The sequence below is a fragment of the Hirundo rustica genome, chromosome 5 (assembly GCF_015227805.2).
Source record: "Hirundo rustica isolate bHirRus1 chromosome 5, bHirRus1.pri.v3, whole genome shotgun sequence".
NCBI classification, from domain to species: domain Eukaryota; kingdom Metazoa; phylum Chordata; class Aves; order Passeriformes; family Hirundinidae; genus Hirundo; species Hirundo rustica.
Window position 1 is genome coordinate 9,753,926 of NC_053454.1, and position 25,298 is coordinate 9,779,223.

Consider the following 25,298-nt stretch of genomic DNA (forward strand, 5'->3'; position numbering starts at 1 on the left):
CACAGCTGCAGATATGCAGGTTTTATAAAACTGAGAAATATCTGTTATGATGAACTTAATCCAGCATCTATTTAGGGCTGCTTTACAGATTGTTTATCACCCTTTGCTTTGAGTCCATCGGCTCCCAGAAAACCAGGCAGCCAGGGCTCCAGAGTGCCTGGTGACTAACAGTGTGCAGGGAAAAACATCCAGAACAAACAAGAAAAAACTATCAAACCAACCGAATAAAGCCCATAAAGACCTATACGTTTGTGATTCAGCAATAGAGATTCCTGTTTTCCTTGGATCGCTCCCTAATCTGCTATTGTTAAAAAATAAAAACCTTCAGGGATCCACAAACCCAGGTGTGAAGCAGGGAAAAACGCTGTGAAGGTGCACCATGGATGTATTATAGCTCCATCAATGAGACAGAAAGCCAGGGAAAAAGCCAAATCTAAACAATTTTACCTGTAATGATTTAAGATATTGCCCTGTCTTGTCCTGACCTAAGCAGGAGAGTACCTCTCTATAGATGCTGTAGTCTGAGTCTTTCTAGTTTTTGGGTTTCCTTAAAGTGCCTTTCTGTAGCTATTGGTCTGAACTAGTGCCTTTAGCCACTGCCAGTATGAAAGGCTGTACCTTATACTAGGGAGGAAATGAGACCCTGAGTCTCCCACTGCTGCAAGGTGAATCATTAAATCAATGGTTTGTATTGTATATGAACACAAGTCAATTTGTGCCTCTGATCCCCAGGAGAAACAGGTCAGGTTCATTTTGTCTATCAGCCTAGTGGCAGTCTCTGGATCTGTGTGTCACAACCCTTTCAACTTTGACATTTTAAAGAGAAAACTTAAAAAATGATCAGATAAAGTTTGATCAGCTAAGGAACACACAGAATGCATTTGCACACTAGAAACCTAGTCAAGAGGGTTTTTACATAAGAAGAAAGATTAAACACAGAGTTTCCAGGAAGGACATGACATGAAAAAAAAAAAAAAATTAAAAAGGCAGATAAAGGTAATTTGAAAAAGAAAGGACTTTTTGCAGTCTCACACCTACTCACACAATGCAGAAGTGGGAGAAGAAAGCAGCACCCAGGCTTCCTGATGAGAAACATGGCAGTGTCCAAAGAATGCTCTCTGCACCAAACTATTTGTTTTTCTGGCCTTTGTACAGTGTCCTGGCATGATCATCTGATCATCCCTGGCATGATCATGACTATCCCAGTAGTGCTTGGGACTGAACCAGCCACTTCTACCTGCACCCTGGAAGTTCATCCTTTGAGCCCATCTCTTCTGAAGAGAAGAAGACCCCAGATGGCTTGTAAGGAGATGTAAGCATCACCCATGGATTGGGTAGTTTGGGAGTTTCTCGGGGTGGTTGAGCACCTGGAACAAGCTCACACCTTCCAAGCACACCAGCACTTCTGAGGAGATTGCTGCCCCAAAATCCCATCAGCTCCCTGCCCTGCTGCAGCTGCCCCAGCTTTTGCTGCCCACCCAGAGAGGCCTTGCCTGACATCAGCCCTGCTTTCAAACAGCAGCCTTGGGCCTTGATAAGATTTTTAAATTGTTTCTGCAATTCAGTGGGCAAGAGTAAAATGCACAGTTTTATTTGAGAGCTCCTGATTTCAGCCCTTCATCCTGATCAGCCAAGTGGCTGAGCAGATACCTGCATAAGCCCCACGACAGTGCTGTCTCACAGAGCCAGTGTCTTACTGAAGTGAATGGTGTGGAAAACCAGCAGCTTCAATGTCTCTGTTTTTATCCTAATAGCATTTCATTGACATCAGTGATTAAAGCTTTGAAATGAGCATATTCTGGTTCAGCTCCACTGGATGATAGCAGATGCTATCTATGCCACTTCAGCCTTTGACTTTTCCTTTAATGTGGGTTTGGTGGAGCTTAATTTTTTTTTTTTTTTTTTCACCAGGACTTTTGCTTTTAAGTTAGATTAGATCAATTTTAAAGTACCCATCTCACAAGAACAATTCAGAGCACAACTAGAAAAGAGAAATTATTTCTGCATGAGTACAGAGAAGGGCCACTACATTTTTTAAACCTGAATATAATTTCTGTTGATTATACTGCAATTAATCACTGTCTCTGTGGCTTTCAAAGATTTCTTTTTTCCCTTTTAAAAGCAGCCAGACTAATTTACTTAAAGAGTATGCCAGCCTCCAGTGGCATAGACTTCCAAATTCTGTTTGAATCAAGACAATTGAACTGACTATATTTCAGGTGAAGCCTGAAGTCTGTCTGTCTGAGCCCTCAGACCACTTTTTACAATAATTCATAAAAGTGGGGAACAAAACACTCTGTATGAAGCCAGGCTTTCAGGGAGCGCGAGCTCTGGCTGAGAGCTTGCTTTCTGCTTCCTGATCTTTATACAATGCCCTAAAGCACTCAGGTAATTACTTTAATAAGGCAGGTAACAAATACTGGTTAGTAAATGAAAGGGGAGGGGCTGGTGTTGAAGCATTCAGCCTAATGCTCCTGCAGGTACAAAGCACCACTGTAAGAGCCATGGGCTCATCTTCCTAACAAAACTGAGGCTCATTCAGGGCAGGGACTGATTTGGCAGTCCCGTGGTACCACCAGCAGAGCAGACACAAGGCTGTGAGACCACTTACTGCCAGGTTTGTGAATGTCCTAGGTTACAATGTAAAATGTGCCCAAAGTATGTATTCTATCACCATCTACATGAAATGTTGTTGTGCACCACTGTTTCCCGTGCCCCCTCCCTCCAGACTATCTTCTGTTAATGGCCCATCAATACTGTCCTGCATGACTCATAGATAACTCTCCCCAGGAGCTATCTCTGTTTAATAGGCAATCAAGGACCCATTGCAAAACTGATAAAATGATATCAGTCCATTGTGAGATGCTCCGCCCATGGGGAGGAGCCAAGCATTCCCACCTGGATATAATCTGGGCCTCGGGACAGCACAGGCAGCCTTACCCACTGGATTCCCAGAGGACAAGAGCTACCAGACCTTTCTGCAAGAACACTGCTTCAACAAGACCACTTCATCTGGACTGCTACCATCACGGTTTCAGGTTGTATTCTGACTCTGTCAGTGATCTTTTGTATCATTGCATGTGTTTTATTTTATTTTGCTTTTTTTTTTTTTCCTCTCCTATTAAATTGTTTTTTTCTGGCTTGGAGTCTCTCGCTGGTTTTGCCTTCAAGCCAGCACAGTGAACCATAGGAAATACAGTCAGCAAGGAGATTTTGTGGTGTCACCAAGGCCACAGGCCCACTGGTTCCCTCATTTGCTCTGTAAAGCATATGGATTTGGAGAGTTACTGAGTTTTGTTTGTGTGAGGACCAGCTTTAGGGCCAGGAGAGCACCTAGAAGTTCCCTAAACTTTGGTGCTCTGAGGAGTACCTTGGATGGCCACCTTATTCTTCTTTAAAAACAAGAAATAATTTGCAGGAGAAGTGATGTATTTGTAACCCCAGGTCTGCACCCACTGAGGCAGAGCTCAGGTAGGGTGGTGGTTGTGTGCCAAGGTTCCTGGTCCCATGTCTGTGACAGGCAATCCTGGGCGATGTTGCAGCTGGGGCTGAGCTGTGGTCGTAGCTGTGAGAGCAGTGTTAGGCTGCCTCCACCCATGCCTCTATAAACAGCCGCGATGTTATGCAGGGTTTAAGATAGCTAAACACATGGTTGTAAAAATGACTTCTGCAAGTGGCTGCCTGCCACTGACCATCTCTCTCACAGAGCAGCAGAAGAGCCAAGGCAGAAGCAGGACTTGGAGAGGGAGGAGGCTAGAGCCAGGAAATCCAGAGTTACAGGGACTCTGGGCTGCACAGTGTGAGACAAGCTGACAGTTTGCACCGGGCACTGGCAAAAAGACGGGGGTCAAAGATATGTTTGTCCTTCCTCAGTGTTGCCTGGGTCCTCAAGCATACACCTCTGGACACAGAGAGAGAGTGAGCACATGGCCGGAGGGAGATCTCCATCCTTTCCTTCCCATGTTGGAGAAGGGGAATGGTCTGAGGAGCCTTCCCCCTCAGTGGAAGGAGCACCATGGACAATGTGTGATGAACCACAGCCCCCATTCCTAGTCCCTCTGCACCACAGGGGGGAAGAAGGTATAAAATTCAGGTGCAAAATCAAGCCTGGGAAGAAGACAGTGTTGGAGGGAAAGTGTTTTTAAGATTTCTAATTGCTCAACTGTGATTTGATTAATAATGAATAAAATAGATATAAATAATTTTCCTCGAGTCTGTTTTGCTTCTGATGTTAATTAGTGACAAATCTTTCCCTGTCTTTATCTTTTCTTTATCTCCCTGTCTTTACCTATGAGATTTCAGTTATATTTTCTGTCCCCTCTCCAGCTGAGCAGGAGAGTGATAGAGTAGCTTTGGTGGGCACCTGGCATCCAACTAGGGAAACTCACCACAGGGGTGAATCAAAATCCCTCTGAATTTTCTCCTGAAATCCCTTTTCCCCCCCTCCAACTATTTTCATTTGGCCTCAGGCTCTGCTCCACAGCTCTCAACCCTTCTTTACCCGCTAAGGTTTTGAACTCCACTTGCATTTACCAGCTTACTTTTATGTGTTATTACTCAGTCAAAAGTTGAAAGCTTCTAAGCTTGTGACCTTATAACCATGCAGAAATTCAGTGCCATGAGCTGGGATCTGTGATTACATGCAAAAATAGAATAAACTACTTGAGCTGAGTTCTGGCAGAAATCAGCGGCCTAATACACTGTGCCTTACTGAGCCTCTCACAGCCTTGTGTCTTCATATGCACATTATCCTGAGGAAGTGAGCTGCTTTTATCTAGATTTCACTGCTGTGAAACAGGGTACCAGAACACTGGGGCAGCATCAGGGATGCCTTTGGGATTTAAAGCTGGCTTTACATAAGACCACCTGCAGCAGAGTATGAAGTATCATACCTGAAGTATGGTCTCTCAAATCTTCTGGTAACACCAGATGCTGAAACAATCCTGTTCCCCACCTGACTGAGGTTTTGTGCCAAATAAATAATGAATCTGAATATAATTAGTTTAAAAGTAGAAGAAAATCAGAGCTCCTAAAATCTGAACTACTGATTTAGCTTCCCAAATTGCTCTTTCAAGGGCAGCTAAGGTCCACTTAAGAGTTGTGCTGGGGGCTGCTGGGCTGCCAGCAACAAAGGTAGGGCTGAGCTTTGCATTCCTGACGTAGCATGGCACAGAGCCTAGTGGTGATGAGTGTGAGGCCCTGTACTGCTGCCTCCATCCTGCTCCCATCCTGCAGCAGCAACTTTCCCTTCCAGCACCTCTGCAGCTGCACAGGCCGCTTCCACTGCTCTGTATGGTTGCAGTCATTTATAAACATCCTCTCTTAATGGAAGATGACACCACACAGCTTCATGTGCAGCCTTTGTACATTTTCCATGGCAGAAACTCCTATTGCATCAAACCTGTGCAGGGCTTGGTGCAATGACAACCAAATCCATAAAGGCTTTAACAGGCACCACAGTTTAAAGCACAAATGATGAATCATTATGCACTTGTGACCCCCTTGTAACAGTCATTATTCTTAATCTAAACCAGCCAAGTTCAAATTATCCACAAATTTTCCAAATGATTTGTGACACCTTCCTCTTTGACCAGACCTACACCATGATTTTCATGCCAGTTCTGAGCCTGTCCACTTCAGTCCTACTTATAAAATCGGATTACAAGCAAATAACTTCATAACAAGCAATCTCAGTCTCTTAATTCCTGAGCTGCTCTGTAGTATATATGATTTATAAAATTTGTAATTCATACCTTACCCCACCAGTAGGACTGTGGAATGGGAATGTGGTCCAAGCGTGCCCCACGTATCCCTGCTCTTCTGTAAGCCTCGGATGTCAAATCTGGGAAATTTCTGTTCAGGTCCAAGTTCTGAGCTGTCTGTCGTCCGATGACCCATCCATTGTAACCAGCCCCCTATTTTGCAACACAGAAGACAACTTTAGAATAGCTCCCTGTCTCAAAACAGCACTTTGTGGAAATTATTTAATCAAAAGAAAATTTTAAAAGAAGTAAACTGAAAATGTCTGTACTGTTAAAAACCCACGCTTATTAATTAATCACATTTTGTCCCCATGAATATTAATGCACTAACTAGCATTTAGGAAGTGTTTCACTCACCAGTGATGTGACTCATGAGAGGAACACAGGGGCCTCTTGCTCAGAGCAGAATGCAGAGTGGGTTAGAGGAGAAAAAGAAAATACAGCTGATGCCCCAAGATAGGGTGAAGCAGAGTCCAATAACCCCAGACTCATACAATGGACAAAGCTCACCACATAAGCAAAAAACAGAGAAAGAGTATTTCATGCTAGTGGTGATTGAGAAAACAGAGAAGGGGAAATAAGAACGTCAGGTAACAAATAATAGAATCTTGGTTTTTACAGGTCTCCATCAGGTATGAGTTGATCTCTGAAAACTGCCATCTATTACAAAACTTTGACAGTACAGAAAATATTCACATTTCATTATGCCTACAGTTTTAAAAGAGGGGGAACATCAGCATGGTGTAAAAATTTCCTTATAAAACAATGTAAGTCATTATAGTGAGTCAGTAGGCATTTTGTTCTAGAACTGATAGCAGAGAGTGCTAAGTGTATGAAAAAGTAACAGTCATTCCCACATCACCACAGGCAGACAGCAAAAACAACAAATATGGCTCTGATTTCCTCTTAGTTCTGTTCACACCATCTTTGGAAAGCAACGCACCACCGAACCAATCTGGGATCCTGGCGGTCAATCATTAATGTTCCCTCCTTTATATGGCACTTCCTTTCAGGTTAGCTCTTTCCCACGGAGAATTATACAAACATGAAGGCCTGAAAATCTCCTTATGATAAAACTTTTACCTCTTCTGCAGCCAGTTCATACCCATCAGGATTGAGTGATGGCAGGAGATGAATTCTGGTGTTGTTAACCAAGGTCTGGATGCGAGGGTTCCCAAGAAGATATTCTGAACACAGATACTGTGCGAGGTATATCAGCAGTTCCTTCCCCACAACTTCATTTCCATGCATGTTGCCAATGTACTTAAATTCTGGCTTGACTGTGGAATGTGAAATAATGAGATGCTTTAATTTGATTAAACCTGATCAAAATCAGACTAACCCAAGCTACTAACTGATGAGTCAAAGTTTTATTTACTCTAATTTTATGCACATGTTCCTGCAAATAGCACAGCAGTTCTAGGTGAACTTCTCTCCATTAAAAACCAGTTCAGCAACAGTTTAAATTGTGTGAAATAATGTTAAGTCCATATCAGGATTCCAAACCATAAGAGGTGATCCTTGCTCTGAGCTTTTTCTAGAATCATTAATTGTGAGCAAAGAATGGGAAGGGAAAAAATACAGCCCTGACGCTCTGACCTGCCTTGGGGGGCTTCAATGCCTTATTTTGTCACAGATCCTAAAAATGACCTGCAAATGTGTAATAAACTACCCTTTATTTGGGAAAGAAGTTTTGTTATGGATAAAAAGGGGCTTTCAGGCTAAATAGCCCTGGAATAAGCCTATTAGAAGCACAAAACTTTGCAATTCCCTGTAGTTATTCTCTCAGTTTCCATCCTTCCTTAGAGACTAATGGAAAGTGGAAAATAGGTGCACTTTGAAGACACCCTTTCCTGTCTATCCCTTCGTCTTTGCCTTTGATCCTAGGCCAGCCTTGAGCAGTAGACACTGGAGGGGGCCTGGTACAGAGCTGTTATGCCACTTGCTCAGGCTGGCAAAATCTCCAGCTCTGGAGCTATTTCTACCTCCTTTTATGGTGTCCTGGGCAGCATGAAGCAACAGATTTAGAGAAAAAAAAAAGCTAGGAAATGTGTTAAACTACCATCTTTTATCATGCCATATCACAGTTTTCATTTAAAAGCTTGATTCACAGGCTTAGTGTTTTCCTAGCAAATGGAGTACACGCTTTAAAAGATACTTGCAACTTGTTTTCTTTGAAAAAGAGACAAAGGATGATAGGCCAGGGAAATGTAATGTAGACCTTTGCTCCGTTAATGACATCTACTGGGACCTGATTAAGTTTAAAGGCACCTCAAAATAGCTCTTGACCATGCAAGGCAGCACAGCTGAGAATAAACAAAGCTACCAGTCTTTGCTGTCCTCTCTGAGTCCCCTGCAGCACAGCACACGGAGGACACAGCAGCCTGACCTGAGATCACAATCTCAATAAAATACTAGGTCAGATGTAGCTCACTTCTGCCACACTGCTGAGGCTGTGCTGATGTTGGAGCTCTTCTGATGAGAAACTCTGAGGCTCCCAGCAATGGCCAGAGCAATCCACCCCATCTAGGCAAGTAAAATTTTTGACCTGGCAGCTGATAATTGGAAAACAATAGCCAATACTGCCCTAGAAAGTTATCTGCTTTGTGAAGAATTTAAAACACTTAAAAATCTGGTCCTTGCTGTCTTAGTGATGAAACTACAAAATAAAGATTTGTACTGTTCTCCTTTGCAGAAAATTTGTGAGGACTCATTCTGATGTATATATTAGCACCTATATATTATATAATATCTATTCTATATCTATATTCTATTCTATAATATCTATATAAAATCTATTCAGGGGCTGTGAAAACATAAATTCCTGGTATCATCCACCTGTTACTCTGACAGGTATAGCACTGACACGAATCTGTGTTCAGGATTGTTTACTGTGTTGAATCATCCTTTCTTAGTGTCAATGTCCTCTACCTGAGGCCCTCTCAGAAGACTTGTGTATTCTAGGATGTGAAGGACATTGAGGAAGTGGCAGATGATAGGGAGGGCAAGTCAGTAACAGGAAAATATCCTAAATTTGTACATTGGGCACAAATAAATTACAGTGATATCAATGCAACCAAATACACAGTGATACAAGGAACAGCATTACCAAGCATTGTCATGCACAGACATCATAACAGTAAGAAATTGCTGCTGGGTTGTAATTGCTACAAGGGATCATCAACTATCACTGTAACTCAGGAACACAAGGGAGGAGAAATGTTCTGGAGTCAATGCTTTTTACAGTTCAAGTGATATCCCAGTAAAAGGGCCTGTTTTCCCTTGGATAATCTGGTCTCCCCTAAAGCAACCTGATCAGCACTGCTATAACTCACGCAGTTCATGGTGTCCAGGCTTGGTTGAAAATTCAATCACAAAAAGATCCTTTCCTTCAAAACTGCGACCTATGCTGTAAGTCGTTGCAATGTGGGAGCACTTAGAAGCAGTCTTCTTCAGGGTGCTCACCATTTGGGAATATGAATGGTGCTTGAACTGAATAAAGGTCGCTGGCAAGTCTGAAGGCAAATCTTCCTCAGCATCTACTTCTCCTGCGACAAAAGAATCGTAACACAGTGTTTAAAACCATAGAGCTTAGAGGACTGTATGAAAACCTGCACTTTTTTTCAAATTATCTTTGGAAGTAGAAGAATTGTAGAAAATAAAGCTGCAAGCAAAACCTTAAATGTATGTAGTACATCCTATAGTTTACTGTGGCATGTTTTGTTTGCAAAATCCTACCAATGCATACACACATTAACAAACATTTGTGCAATCTCCAGTTAAATTTGACCTTTGGCACAGTAGCTCATTTCAGGAACAATTTGTACAGATTTTTGCCTTTAAATTTGGTGAATCATTTTTTTATGAGATTCATCTGTGTTCAGCTATCTGGATTTTCTTCATCCAAACAAAAATCTGTGACAATCATTAATGAGAATATTTTAGTGAGCTGTTAAGCTTGACAGGCAGTCACAGATTTATAAGAGCACGAAAGTTTCAGTTTTTGAATAAAATATTTCAAATATATAGACAGCTATCATACAGGACTGGGTTTATCTAAATACATCCAAATATCTTGATCTGAGCTGCCTGTCTTAATGCTCTTTTTAAATGAGGGAGAGAAATAGATACTTCTCGTGTTTAATTAAGTCTTTAAAATAGGTTGAACAAAATTAATGACACATTAGAGGTCTCTACAAAGACAACAGGCTGAGATGACAAGAGAAGAGGTTTTGTGCCATAGGCAAGTGAAGGTGAGGGAGAGGAGACCCTCCCCATGCAAACAGGGTGTGCTCACCTCGCAGCTTTGCCAGCGGGTCAAAGCAGCCCTCTTCCTCCCCAGCAAAGAAGCGGTCACAGTCTAAGAAGTAGGGCCAGGCCATGTCTATGGCATCAAAGGCAGGGAGGCAATTTCTTTTGAGGCTTTCACAGACGTGTCTGCAGGGCTTTACGACTTTGTCCTTTTCACACCGCGGGGCCAGCACTGAGCAGCCCAGGAGCCTCAGGTCGGGGTTGCATTCCCCCTGGAGCAAGTTGTGCAGCACGCTGATGAGCAGGTACTCGGAGCTGTACTCAATCACTTCTCGAGACTTCTGATCCAGAAAGTTAGGATACACCATTTGAGTATAGGCAACATCAGTACAAGAACTCAGGGCAATATCCACGCATTTTGCTAGGAAAAGGAGATGAGATAGGAAAAATAACCACTGACATTCTGAATAGACAAATAGAACATAACAAATACCATGTCCAATGAACTTATTTCTTCAGTTCTCGGGTAGGCTGGAAACAGTTTGCAAACTGAATTGCATGTTTAAAATCACTCATAGAAAGATGATGAGAAGCATGCTTGGTTCTGGAGATATAATTTGAGCTTAGGAATTTGACCAGAGAATTCCTAAGAGAAAAGTGGGAATTTGCTGGTGAGAGAAAAACTCAGATTCCTGAATAAAAGTGTATTTGTGATATCACTCTCTCCCCTATCCTTGAATTATCACAGATTCCCTGAGTAGCTGTGAGAGCCTATAGGCTTTTATCTTTAGTGGCGAAAGCTATCTCTTTTCTCTGCTTGGCCCCATACAATTTGTAGAGTTTAATAACTCTAACTACAGACCCTCCATGAAGTTTGACTGATATTGCCCAAAGAGATGATAAGCCATTCTGGCACTTAACTCACAGGTAGGCATACCCATAATATAATTACATGGATGTTCTCATAAACCCAATGCATTTTAAGAAATCACATTAAGAGGTCTTAGAAAGGATAAGTGTTGGTAACACCTTCAACCCACTTAGAAGTGAAAAAGGGTAATAGAAAGACATCTCTTCATAAAATTACTGGCTGTTATAGTAATGGGTCTACATTTGAGTGTCCTTCTCTTGGTAATGATTCTGGTAACAAATACTGTTGTCACAGAAGCAAAATACTACACTCCGTGAAAGAGCACATTTCTCTTGTAAGAAAACCCACTGTAGCACCAACACGAGTATACTTGTCAGGAAAGCATGAAGAAATACTTATGGTTTTGAGCTTCTCCAAGAACAGAGAGGAAAGACACTTCATACCTTTCTGTACAGTTTGGCATTGACCTGTAAATAAAGAGGAAAAGAAAAATCATTACTGGGTGAGTATACATGGTTCCTCCTTTGTGTTAGGAATTGTCTGATTTAGTATCTGCTGCAGCTCTGTGTCTTGAGGTCCAGCCATGCCAGGAACCAGCACATGTTCCCAGCAGGCACATATTACAGAATCACAGAATAGGCTGAGTTGAGAAACCCCATTCCCCCCCATTCACACACAGTCAGGTCCCAAGGAAATTTCACTAATCTAAACCTAGTTATTTTTCAATCTCTAAGAGTTGCATTTTATCACACTTTTAATAATATCCTAAAACTAATTATTTTCCTCCCCTACTACTCTCACAGTAAAGCTTTTCTAAAAGATCACCCTTTTAATGGTTAGAAATTGCCTTTTAATTTCCTGTTTAAAAGTATTTGTGGCCAGTTTATGTCCATTGTTGTTGTGCCAGCATTGTCCTTTAGCTTAAGTAGCTCTCTGCATTCCCTGGTGCATTCCTTCACACTGTGTTTGCAAAGAGCGAACTGAACTCCTCTGCTTTTTGTTTACTAGGTCAAATAGATGATCCTCTCTTGATTTTGAAGGAACATGGTTTGATGACCCAGGAAATGCTTCTTTTGCTCCTGTAGCCAATGATTCTTTATTGTCCTTCTCCAATACTGGCAACTAAAGAAATATATTTCTGCCGAGGTATTGGAGTTGGTTTCACCAGTGACTCACAGGAGCTAAATCACCCTGTGCAAGCCTGAACACCACCAGGTTCACCTTTCTTGTGATGTAGTGGGGATCTGTTCTGTTGTTATTCCTTCTTACTCTCTCTGGGAAGACAGACATATAGCTTCTTGCTCAGTAAATTGAACATCTGTCTTCCCAAGACCAAATTCATTATGTTTTCTTTTTTCCCTGCTAAAGAGAGTTTAAACTTCTACTCCTGGCATATTTGTTTAAACGTAATCATCTGCATATGGGTTGCTAATGAGTTGATCATTCTTTAGCTAAAATAAAGTCATTGTTATGAGAACCAAGTTAACCCTGGGATTCTATCTTGGAGGGGAATATTTAATTGGAAATTAGTCTAGTTCTATATTATGGATTGTAATTGAGCCACATTACCTCATAAAATAAATAAGGCATCAGAATTGGCAGAAACAGCCCATCCCCAACATCAACAAGTTCTGATAAGCAGCCAGCTAGGAAAAAATGATACCCATACAAACTCCTTTCCTGGCTCAGTACGTTATGATAATTGCATTAAATAATACCTGGTTCATCAACAGCGCCTTCCATTATAGGATTTCAGTGTTTCCCCTAGCTAGGCACAATCCCCTCTGTGAGTTAGTTATTAAGGTCAAGGCATTTCTAAAAAAGCTTCATCTCAGCCAGATACTTCATGCAGTGCTCCATCTGGGGATAATCAAGGAATAGCATTTTGTACAATGCTAGCTTGAAGACAGAAAGAAATGATCTCTTGTTAGTAAGAGCTCCAGCAATAAGTCCTGCTGATAAAATTGGATGTCACTACTCCCTGAATCTGGATAGTCTTATATATTAACATCATCTCGCCCACATTTGAGAGACCTTGGACATAGGTCTGGAGACAGTCAAATGTTCCTTACAGAGGGGAAAATGTAGTGTGGAGAGGGCTGGCTTAAGTTTAGCCACATTCCAGTGAGGAGTGTGACACTATCTCTGTTTATCACCAGGGTCATTAGCAATGAATCCCCTTAGTTACCTTGAGGTGTGGATGAGAAATATTTGACACATTTTTTACCCTCTCCTGAGCAGAAAATTAAAATATTGTAGCTATTATTTTAGACTAGAGGGTTGTATGTGCTGGGCTCAGTTCTTCGTGGGACATTTGGGGAGTGTGAATGGTCTTTCTACAACTGCTCACATTTTTTTCAAAAGTAAGAGGCATTTCCCCCTCTGCTGGCTACAGAACCAAGCTACAAATGTCCTTTTAGTTTATCTCTCTGACATGCAATGATCAGATAATGAAACTGAGGCACACACAGTCTCCCCAATCACTTTTACAATTAGCCATCAGTTTGAGATGTGGCATAGGCCTGTTCTCAATAGCATCTCAGAATTCTGCTTATTCAGCTGGAGCAAAAAGGTGTTCTGGCAACACACTGGAACAAGCAGAGGAAACCAAAGGGAAAATGCAGCAGGCAGGGTCTGGATGTGGTGCTGCTTCTCCCTGCTCCAGTAGACTTGCTGCGTTTAGCGGATGCCTCTTTCTGCCCAGCTGGCCAGAAGGAGAGCCACTGGGAAGCAATGGATAGCTGATGGAAGAAATGTAAAATTCCACTGATATGCTGTTCCAGGGTTCAGCTGAGGACTGGCTCTGTTTGTGAGCAGGAGGAGGTATTAGCACAGGAGAAGAAAGACAACTCTGGTTTCAGACTGTGTTACATGTCATCTACACTTTGATATTTTACTATATTTATGCAGGGAGAGGAAATCTATTAAGCAACATGGCTATTGTTCATTAACAAAGATGCTGACTGAAGAGGATAAATCTATTTTATAGATGAGGAACCAAATCCATATAAATCTTTTCCATGGTAACTGAATTTTTTCATCTCAGTATGTGATAAACAGGGGTGATTCTGCAACACCCCTGCTTAGTGGATAAAGCTTTTGCACTACTTGTGATCCAGGATGCCCCTTACAAACACAAAGCTACCAAGACTCATTCACTGATCAGCAAAAGTGGCTCCTTGCTGCTGGGTCCTAAACCTGGCTCTAAACCTAAATCTAGATCTAACCTAAAATTAGATTTAAGCCTTACACTTTTGCAGCATAGTGTGGCATTTTCTCTCTGTCTCTCCTTACTAGAGATATCCATGCAGCTCCTTCTGGCCATCCTTCTCTCCCCATCATGCAAGCTGCTATATGACCCATATATCAACCACAGCTCTGTCTTGTAAACACCCAGGAGTGAAACAGCTTGAGATCTCGGGTTATCAAGATTATATGTTGGAATCCTAGAAACTTAAAATTTGGGGTTTTGGTGTATAGTGGTACATGTGAGTCAAGATGGAGGATTTTGGGTGTTGTCTACATCCTTCTTCTTCACCTTCTTCTTCCTTCTTCTTCATGCGTTTGGGTGGTTTTCTGTAATTGGGTGAAAAGGGTCTGCATTGCAAGACTTGGATGGTCATTATTGGGTCAAAAGTACAAATAATATAGGTGTCACCTTGTTGTTGGGGGATTATCATATAAATAACCTTGGAAAGAGTTAGAAGGGCTCAATTTTACCTTCATTTTCTAAGAGCTCACTGTGCATGAACCTGTAAATGCTGTACATAGATAAGATATAATGAACATTCCAAGTCCGAACTCGAGCTCAGTATTTCCTGAGTATTATTCATCCTGACCTTGGCAGAGAAGAAAAGAAGACAAAACCTTTACAAATGGTGCCCTGTGTGAGGATTGAACTCACAACCTTCAGAAGTATACACACAACCAAGGAAGAAAAGGTCTGGGTTATACCAAACCTTGCTTTAGAGTCAGCCTTAAATGTGTATGTGTGCTGATGTGGTGTTTTGACTTTCCCAATGTTTCCTAACGCCAATGCTTACATATGTTTTGGCGGGTGCAGCTCTGCAAGGGCCAAGGATAATTCTGCAGGATGTGTGCTTATATAAATAAGTGTGGATACACGTAGCTGGGCCAGAGCCTGCCTGCCTGCCTGCAGAGCCAGCAGCAGGAAGCTCTCCAAGGCCAGATCCCAGGCTGCAGCTGTACTGTCTGTTCCTGCAACCTTGCAACCACTGGCCTGGGTCTCTGCACACAGAAATCACCAGAAAATCCCCATGCCTGCCCATGACAGCTCATTTTCTCTAAGCTCTGACAATGCCAGAAGAGTTCAGCCACTCCCTTCCTCATTTTCATAAGAGAAATGACAGGGGCTGATATAGAAAGAGTTTCTCAGGTCTCCCAATTCACTTGGCAGACTTCAATCGCTGCTTCTTCTGTGCTTGAAAGAGTCTAAATTTTTTCAATTTTTTTTGTGTAAAGGCTTCCCTGGGCTCAAAGGAAAACAGTGTCACCTCCTCTCAAAGTCCCATCCACCGACAGGTTGGTACAGAGAGACCTTTTTTTCCTTGACCCAGTACAGCCTTTTCAATTTTTTATGTTTATTTTTGTACTCTAACTATTCCACCAGAGCTACAAAAGTCCTTTCAGTAGCGCAGCTTCTATTTAAGATTGTGGATAAAATAACTTATTGAAGAGGAGAAAAGCCATTTCAAGCTTTCTGAGCTCTCTCTATAAAATACGCTTCTGGTTTTAATTTGCAAAGGCAAGCTTGAAAATCTACAATGCAGCACATACATATTTTATTGCCAAACTTACATTTTTTCCCCTTGATGATTCAGCACCAAAGGAAGCAAGCTGCTGTGATTAACCCTAACCCAGACAACAGAGCTCAAGAGCTACTTCTAGTACAATGGACTTGTCAGTTGCCTTTTCAAGAGCAAAGCCAACAGGAGACTCATATGATTGATGATCTGGAATAAGCCCAAGGGCAAGTCTTAAATCTGAAATATCTAAGTCATCCAGTGAAGCAGATTGGTAGGGGATGTGCTGGTCAGTACAGACCAAAACAGATTAGATAATTTATATTGTAAAGATCAGCATAACCCCTCCCAGCTTTCTGGGCTTCTTACAATACTTTTTTAAACCAGAAGAACATATGTATTCATTTTAGTCTGTTTATAGTCAAAGACTCTACTTTTCCAAACAAAACATTTCAGTTCCTTATCACATTATTATTACTCTCCTGGCTGTTTTACATGATTCACCAAGTCAGCCTTTCAGTGATATTCTGCCTTGGTCACTAAAGAGACAAAACTTAGTATCAGTGCAAGATACTAAAACTGCTGAGCTGAACCATTTCGCAAAACACTGGAGCCTTCAAATGGCAAAGTACAGCCTTCTTCCAGAGTCAGCTCCTAGCTACAGCAAAAGGACAAGGGCAGGACAAGATCCATTACACAATGCTACAATGGATCAGAATCATCAGGGGGAGGGTGTGGGAGCAGTGGAGATGTAAGGGGACTAGTGGCAGAGTAATGAGAGAGCAGAGTAGCTCAGGCAGGGGGAGAATGGTTGAGAAGAAAGCCCAGAGAAGATGTCAGCTACACACCAAAGGCACATATGCAGGGGCAGAAGTGGAGAACATTCCCAGCCACAGACAAGAATTCCAGGAAAACTGGAGGAGAGAGGAGTGCTTGCAAAAAGCACCCACATGGTTAACTCCATCTTCTGGATACATCAAAGGTTTTGTGAGTAGAGGACTGAATAGATGTTATTAAGCCTCCAGCAATTGCAGTAACTGCCTGGGGGAGGGATGTGTTTGCAGCAGGCAGAAGCAGTGCCCAAGAGCTTTGTGCAGCCCTTCTTTAACCCTGATCCCTCACTTGAAGAAACCTGAAAGCACCCGAAAGAGACTAATGCCTTTGTTTTGCAGAGTAAGTTCACAGCAGGAAGATGCAAGCCAGTGTCTCTTGCCAATCACCCTTCTTTCTAACCCACCTGCTGCCTGGCATTCAGTTAAACATCCATTTTTATTGAATTACTGAAGGTGCTCCCACAGCAATGACACTGCAATCAGCCCTTTTGGGTTGCTTCTCTCTCAGGACTGCTCTGGAGCCAGTCAGAAGGTGCTGAAGCTTTTCCATGGATGATGTAAGGTCACAACCTGCAGACCACAGGTCAAAATACGTGCAGATGCGCACCAAGACCTGTCACACAGCAATCCTCCCCTGTTTCTAGTTGTTCAAATGCAACTTAAACACATCTACAGTTGTAGGTGGTGCCTAAAGGAAATTATGAAGAGTATTTTTATTGGCCTCTCTCTCCCTACCACTACCTTGGTGCCTCTAGTGACACTGGTGTCACCCCAGCTGTGTCTCTGGCTGGTCAGTGCTGCTCCAAGGAGTCCTTCAGGTGCTCAAAATCCTGAATATAAACATAATTCCCTAAAAATAAAACCCTACTAAATGCCTTTTTCTGGCCTCAGTTGAGATCTTCTCCAAGTTGCAAGGGAAAAATTACCCATTGGGAAAACAGAATGGAGCAAAGATGATGACAACAAAGTGGGCCAGCAGTTGCCAAATGGGCTGAAGCCTTAGTGAGCTGCATGTGTGGCAGGGCTGCTGCTGAACAAGCATTTCCTCTACACCAGGATGATCTGGAGACATATAGAGATTATCTCTCAGGGTCTGGTCAGTGAAGGAAAGAGAAATAAGGAGGGAGATGGCATTAAACAACAGCTGGGTTACGAAGTTGGAATAGGTCAGGAAATCTCTACAGCTATCATCTAAAGGATCAATTTTTTTGCCAGGTTGCCGGGTGAAGGATGAAAACACTTATTAACCAGGTAATGTGTATCTGTGATGGCCCCATAGCTTTACTTTGTGACCATACACTTTTTACAGCCCAGTTCCCATAGTTTAAGGATGTAGTACTCTACAAGGGCTTTGCCCAACAACCTACCACAGTCAGCTTTCCTTTACACAAGCCTAACTCTGTTGAATGCTGTGGGACAGAGGATCACGTCTGAAAAACTGAGGGTTTTATCTTTTCTGCCACAATCTTTCCAAAACATTTGCCAAAACATCATCCCATCCTCTTTAAACAGTGTATCCATCCTCCCAGAATAACTCTGTCTTTTCTTCAGTTTAGATGTATGAGGACTATTATAATTAATATCCCATCTAATGCTTCTGTAAGTAGAGTTTTAACCAAAAGTGATATTTTCATGTTATGAAAGATTGACAGTTAATTTAACAACCTTGACTTAAATCTGTGCTTTAATTTTGTATTGTCTCCTAGATAAATGTATCCTATTATAACCCTAAAAAACAGTGGAGTTATAGCAGTAAAAATTAAGGGACTGAAATTTTAGTTTTATTTCTGAAGCGGATAAAGTAACCCCAAGTCCCTAAACTCCACTGATCTGTGACAGCTGCATCCAACAGGGAGGGTGATTCTATCCAAACAAGATTCAACAGTCATTAAAATCCTGGGTCATAAAAGCCCAGCAAAGAGACCAGGACATGGCCCACCAGCCTCAAACGCCATGCTCACAACATGGTAGGTGACATCTGCATGATACCTCCATGCTCAGCCCTGCATCAGGCAATAACTCATGACATTTCTGCAGCCTTTGGCCCAGGCTTCAGAAGGGCTTGGCTCTGACACGGCACGGGCAGCCTGAAGGGGACCATGGTAGCTGTCAGCCACCCAGCACCCTCAAACGCTGCGGCTGTGGGAAGGGAGAGGTGGTGTCTAGAAGTGTTATAGGGGATCAACCATTAATGTTATTAAGTCTTGCTAAAAGCCTGGCTGTGACTAAGAGCAGCGGGGTTTTGTTCAAGTTTTGGCTTCTACGTATTCACACCTCCACACTTTAAGGACATCTGTACAAGTATTGTGAAGAAAGCTCTGCCTTCAGATTAAAATCATGCATAAATCATTTCAGCAGTATAAGGAGATACCTGTGTATTATATTGCCAATATAGATTCACTTTCCCCACATAAGTGTCTGTTTCTGATCCCGTTTCCCATGTTAGAAGGAGCTGAAGGCCAGGGTTGCTAAAATAATAATCGTGTAGAAATCCTAGAGCCACTGGCAGGAATTCAGCAGAGCTCACATGATTCAGTGATGACAACTGGCTTCACAAAGAGCAGGAATTTCTCATCTCGTGAGTGAGCATGAGGCAGATCCTAGTTCTGCATTTTTTTGTTTTGACACAACTTGGACACATCCATCTCAGGTCCAGCCAGTGAGATTCCTGCAGCTTGGGCTTCCCCACACGTGGAAGCACAGCCCTGTGGTCATGCTCCATGTCAGCACCTGCCAGTGCCCATGAGCACAGCCACAGCAGGATGAGGGACCACCCCACTGGGGCAAGGAGAAGACCCCAGCCCACTGCCAGGGCACTCAGTGCAATCACAGGAGCAGCAGCAGCTGGAGAGGCTCTGCCTTTGTGTGTGCACAGGGTTCACCAGGAAACCAGCATGAGAAACATCCACAGCAGGTGAACAAATTTTCTCAGGTCCCATGGACCCAGGGACAGTGTGAAGGTCATGGGAGGAAATAACTTTTTAGCCTTTTACTTATCAAAAACTGTGGCACATTATGGAGTTTGGAATTGCAGAGAAGAGGAGGGGAAAGGTACAACATGTGAACACACTTTGTCTCTCAGTCTGACAATCAGTCTTACTCAATGCTAGAGCTCAGAGAGGAGCCAGTGCCACTGGAGCCAGTGTTCTGGGCTCCAGAGCAAATACTGTAATTGTCCCCTGCCTCCTGCCCTGGTGGTTTCTCACTCCTCATCTCTCTTCCTTGTACCTCCCTCTCATCTCCAGTGGCTAAGATCAGAGATCCCCAGGATGGGACAATGTCTGCCTCAGGAGAAAGCCAAAATGATGAAAACAACAAGGTGCTTGGAGGAGGAGGAGACCCACAAGTGCCAGGTGTGCCAACCAGCACTCCGGCTGCTCTCCTACCTCCACAGCTTCAGGTTAAACAGTTCCACTCCTCTGGACTCCTGCTTGGAGAACAGGAGGATCAGGGGGACCTTCTCCTTCTCTACAATTGCCTGAAGAGGGGTTGCAGCGAGGTGGGGGTCGGTCCCTTCTCCCAGGTAACAAGCGAAAGGATGAGAGGAAACAGCCTCGGGTTGGTCTGGGGGAGGTTTAGGATGGATATTAGGGAAGATTTCTTCTTCTGACAGGAAGGCTGTCAATCTTTGGAACAGGCCGCCCAGGGAACTGATTGAGCCGCCATCCCTGGAAGGATTTCAAAGATGTGTAGATGCGCTGCCTAGGGACCTGGTTTGGCGCTGAGCCCGGCAGGGCTGGGTTCGTGGCTGAACTCAAGGATCATAGCGGTCGTTTCCAGCCGCAGCAATTCCACGGTTCCGCCACCCGACAGGCTGTGCCGAGGCTCCGAGCCATCCTTCAAGCGCTCGGGCAGGGATCGGGAGGCGGGCACAGGGCTCGGGCGGCCCTGCGGGGTTGGAGGCGGGTCAGCTCGGTGCCTCCCCGCGTACGAGCCCGGGAGCCACACGGTGGCACCACAGACGGCGGCGGTGGCCGCGGCCCGGGGCCGTCCGGGGCCGGCGGCGTCCCCTCGCCGCCCACCCTTCGAGCTCCGGGGACCTGCGGCCCCACCGCGACACCGGGGCGGCCCTGCCCCGAACCCCCCAGCACAGCGCTCCCTCAAGAGAAGTGACACGAAAGGAAAAGCTTTATTGCTGTTAGCGTCGCTACTGATGAAGGGGTTTTTGCTGTTATGCCCCATTCTCGAAGTGTTCAAGATGGGTGCTAGAGCAATCTGATCTAGTGGAAGGTGTCCCTGTCCATGGCAGGGGGCTTGGAACGAGATGACCTTTACGGTCCCGTCCAACCCAAACCATGCCATGATGCAATTATGCAGCCTTAGCCTGGCCCCGGCTGCATCTCAGCTGTAGAGTTATCCCCATCTGCAAGGAAAGTCACCTATTTGAAGACATGTCACTTCAGTCTGCTTCTGTGGGGTTTTACTTTTGTTGTGAATATATATAAAGCACTTTATTTAACTAATTACCACTGGACTACATCAGTCAGTGGCAGAGATGCACAACTTGGATAAAGAAGAAGGTGTTTTATTAGCTCCCTCTGGAAACTTGGCCATCTCTCAGAGGAAACATGCTAAACTGTACTTTTCTCACCCAAACTATAGGCTAAAATGCCAGTTAAACTCATAAGGGTCTGACAATGTGGCCTCGTAGCACCTTATCACTGAGAGAGACAGTAACTTACTGACTCCCCAGGGATACAGGACACAGCCAGGGAGAAGGGATCTCACTGCCACGGCTCCCAGCTGCTGCCCAAAAACCTCACCACATAGTGTATGATGCCTGTGTCATATTGTGGAGCTGGATGACAGTAATCATTTCCTTATTTTTCTTAACAGAAAAGCACAAAGCATTTTCAAAGGATCTTTCATTTTAGCTTCTTATTAAAAAAAAAAAAACAAACCCAAAATGAGTCACAGCAGAACAAATACCACCAGGAAGCCTGCAGAAAGCAGCTCCAGCCTTGCTGGGAGTCAGACAGTTGTACTGGTTCCTGCTGTTCTCTCCTACAAGAGCAGCTCCAAGCTGGTCTCCTCTTGCAGGACACTACAGGTCTGACCACTGGGAGACAGCAAGACCTACAGAAAGCATCCCAAAACAGGAGAGAAAATCCCACTGCTACAGCTGGAAATACAGCCAATGCCCTGAATGCTGAGGGGAGACCCCTGCAAGGTCCATTTGTGAACATGTGTGCCACTGCAGGCCCCTTTCTTTTCATGTGACCTGACATGATCTTATCCCCCGCTTTAGAAAAGAAAGACCCTTGAGAAACCTGTCAGGTCTCTCAATGTCCAAGCTGCTGTTTTATTGTCTGATCAGTGTGAAGGTGTCCCCGATGTGGCACACGGTGAGGTGCCATTGGCAACCCCCTTTCCCTACCTCTAGCCATCCCAGCATATTCAGCTGCCCTTCTGCAAGCCCTGCCCTAAAGACACCACAGCTGCCAACACACACAAAACACTCTCAGAGTCACCCCTCAATGATCCCTACCTTTGTGGTTGCTAGGATTAATATCCCATGGCAAGACTCTGATCAGCTGGAACTGGAGCAGAATCCTACCTCACAGAGAAAGGTCATACTGCAAACCACACAGCCTCTTCCTGTAATTGGCTGTAAATAGTCTAAAACTCTTCTCTTTGTGCAGCTTTATCCAAAAATAAAATCCCTTTAGGCTGTGGTAGGCCTCACTTTGATGTTCGTGGGAACAGCACTCTCAAATTATATGCAGTACATGGCACATGGACTGTGCTGTGTAGCAGTTCAATGCCAGTGACAGTCTATGGCTTATATTTAAGCACTGAAATATAGTTGAATTTCCTTGGGTAGCATTAAGGTCAGTTTCAGGTTAACTTATCTCTTCCTGTAATCCCATAAAATAAATATTTTTCTGACTCATTTTCAGTTTAAACTCTCTGAAAATAGTTTTCCTGGAACAGACCTTGTCGCTACTCTGAAATTCATGTCTCCACTGTCCCCACACAATTAAACACACTTGATTAAAAAAATGTATTTTTAAAAGGCACCATTTATATATTTTCTTAGTCAACTGGTTACTGAACCAAAACTTTCAATTAATTTAGCAGTATGTTCCTATTTAACCTTTATTCTAGAGGGTGAATCTGCTTTTCCAGCCAATCAACTCAAGCAAATTCCATATTGCTTATAGCAAGCTAAAACACACCCTACAGCTGTCAGATCCCAATAAATCTCATACTTTGGACTTGAGATAAATGACCTAAAGCTAAATGTAAGGAAAAGCTGCTTTTTTTTTTTTTTTTTTTTTTTTTTTTTTTTTTTTTTTTTTTTTTTCTGAAGCAGAAAAACATACAGAGGGTCGAAAGTTCACCTTCTTGCAATCTGACTACCACATTCCTGGAAGGCAAGGCCAGAGATGAGGCGAACCTTCTACATTCCCCATAAGAGTGAGGGGGTCCTAACAATTGGGAATTCCACAGATTGACAGAAAGACACCTCTGCAACAGCCTTAAAGACGGTGATGAGGAATCATTATCTTCCCTTACATCACAGCCTTTTTTTTTTTCTGCTGTACAGCCTCACACCTCCCACCTTCCCATCCATACTTCCCAAGCACAACCCCAATTTCACCACCAGCAGTATGCAGATTTCCAGAGAGCTGATCCCCCTCTTCTCTAGGGGAGAGTGACAGCTCCTGTCTCCCTCTCCTCGTAGCTGGAACTCTTTACTTATTTCCATAAGAAGGAAGAAGAGAAGAAGGAGGACTTTGGGGGTTGTTAGCCTTACCTAGGGTCTCCTGGCCGGTTTCGCAGCGGGGTGCTGGCTTGGTGGCCCTAAGCAGCCCAGCGAGGAGGAGCAGGAGCCTCAGGACCATGCTGGAGCCCCTTGCACAGGCAGCACAGTGATGTGGCACTCACTGCCTGATGGAGTGACTCCTCTCCTGAGCCTCAGCGTGGCTCCGGCTCTCCGAGCTGCGGAGGAAATCAGCGCACTGCAAGGGCATGCCCACGTCTCACAGTGCGTGCAGTCCAGGCGTCAGATTTCAGCTGCATCCGAGCTTGGAAAGCAAAGGGCTTTGAGACAGAGAGGGAGGAGGAATGAGCTCCCCCTCTCCTCTGCCTCCAGACCGTCTCTCCCTTGCAGCCCGGTTTACAATTCCATAAACAGCCTGAGCATAGGGGGGTCCCCGCAGGGTTGTGCCCTGCTGCTCCCCGCAGAGGGTCTCTTTGGTCTTCATGCAGCACTTTTCCTAAGGGACAGAGGGACATTCATGAAAGTGTGTCTCCCTGAAGCCAAGAGAGCGGTCTGGAGAGAGCGGAGGGAAGAGACAGCAAACAACTGAAAGCAACTTTCCTCTCAAACAGCGGTATTTCCTCACATACTTAACTGCAAGTTTAAAACACGACATGGCAGTGAAGGGACGCTGAGCTGCATCCTCTCCAGCACACAGAGAATGGGAGCGCACAGAACAGCCACCAGATCCCCCTCTGCATGCTCCTCCTGGGCAATTTGCTTAAGATCAAGTTATCTGGAGGGATTCCAGTATTTTCTGTCTATTCTTAAAAAAAAAAAATAACTTCACAAATGTGTAGGTAAGACTCCAGGACAGCGTTATAAGGTTTAAACTGGATGGTAAATCTATATTAAGTTGATAGTAAATCGATCTTTTCATTTTCTTGTTTGGTTGGTTTTGGTGGAGTTTTTTCAGTATATTTTAGAGAAATATGTATTGTATGTTTTTATTTCTGTACGAGAACTATGGTGGAAAAGCATACCTTAATTAAGATGCAAATTCCTCATTTCTTACCTACACATCAGAAAACATCCCATATCAGAGAAAAAGGGGATTTTTTCCTCAAAAATCTAGATCAAAACATACCAAAGCATCCTATCTTTTCAGGCAGTACGTACTCCTCTGAGAACAGATACCTGCTTACACGAGAGCAGAGAATCTGTCCTTGCAGGTGGAGAACGCTGGCTTCTGATCAGTATGGGAGCTCAGTAGGGAATTATATTGCTGTATGATAATGTAATCAAATTAACCCCCCATAGGGAAACCGCTAAAGAGGCTGACAGGGCAGGAGAAAGCTCTGTGTGTCTCAAAAAGTAATTGATGTCTCATCTCATTTGAAAGAGATGCATTGAGAGAAGCTCAGCAATGAAGTATGTCCTCTGCTTACAGGCCCTGCAAGGCAGGTTGGCTTTTTGTCTCCAGGATTTCCTTCCAGATCTGGAGACTGCAGAGTCTGCCCTGTCTAAACTGACTAAACAGTACTAAAGCCTATCAGAATTCAAAGAACAAACTTTCAAGGACAAGAATACTACTTACCCGCCTTATTTTTTGTCCTGATCACAAAACAGTATGACGGCACCCTCAAGAGAAAAAAAAAAAAAACAAAACAACAACAACAAAAAAAACCCCCAGCACTGGAAGTGTGACCTCCAAGGGAAGAAACATTTCACCTTCTGCCTAACTCCCCAACAACTGGCTGCTTTGAGTACCAATCTGCCACACCTGTACCTGATGTGCTCAGGTACAGCTGGGGGTGTGTCCAAGCCCAAGGCTTGCTGTGTGCCCAGGCTGTGCATTTTGTGCTAAAGGGAAAAAAGAAGCTACTCAAAACCCTAAACAAATTGACATGACTTAATTTTTTACAACCGAAGGCAGCAGAGGTTATACCTGCAAACAGAAGCCAACCCTTGGAAATGCTCATGTCTTTACTGCAGTTTTCTGCTGCCCTTGAGAGTGTAGGAAGAGATTCTGTTGCATACATCCCAATGCTTGTGGTGGTGAACTCCGCTGCAGAACTGATCCTGTACTATCTATAGTCCTGTCAGCTTTTC

General features: G+C 43.7%; 1 protein-coding gene across 1 annotated transcript in view; it reads right to left on the reverse strand.

Annotated features, from left to right (window-relative positions):
* The window catches only part of CPZ (carboxypeptidase Z), a 36,833-nt gene extending 11,920 nt beyond the window's left edge, over positions 1 to 24,913 (reverse strand). The window contains exons 1-7 of the mRNA XM_040064611.2: positions 24,784 to 24,913; positions 23,241 to 23,703; positions 11,328 to 11,351; positions 10,060 to 10,434; positions 9,098 to 9,310; positions 6,846 to 7,042; positions 5,754 to 5,915 (exon numbers count right to left, since the gene is read on the reverse strand). Coding sequence (XP_039920545.1) covers positions 5,754 to 5,915; positions 6,846 to 7,042; positions 9,098 to 9,310; positions 10,060 to 10,434; positions 11,328 to 11,351; positions 23,241 to 23,328 — 1,059 coding nt within the window. The 5' untranslated portion in view covers positions 23,329 to 23,703; positions 24,784 to 24,913. The remainder of the gene's footprint in view (positions 1 to 5,753; positions 5,916 to 6,845; positions 7,043 to 9,097; positions 9,311 to 10,059; positions 10,435 to 11,327; positions 11,352 to 23,240; positions 23,704 to 24,783) is intronic.
* Between the last annotated feature and the right edge of the window lie 385 nt (positions 24,914 to 25,298).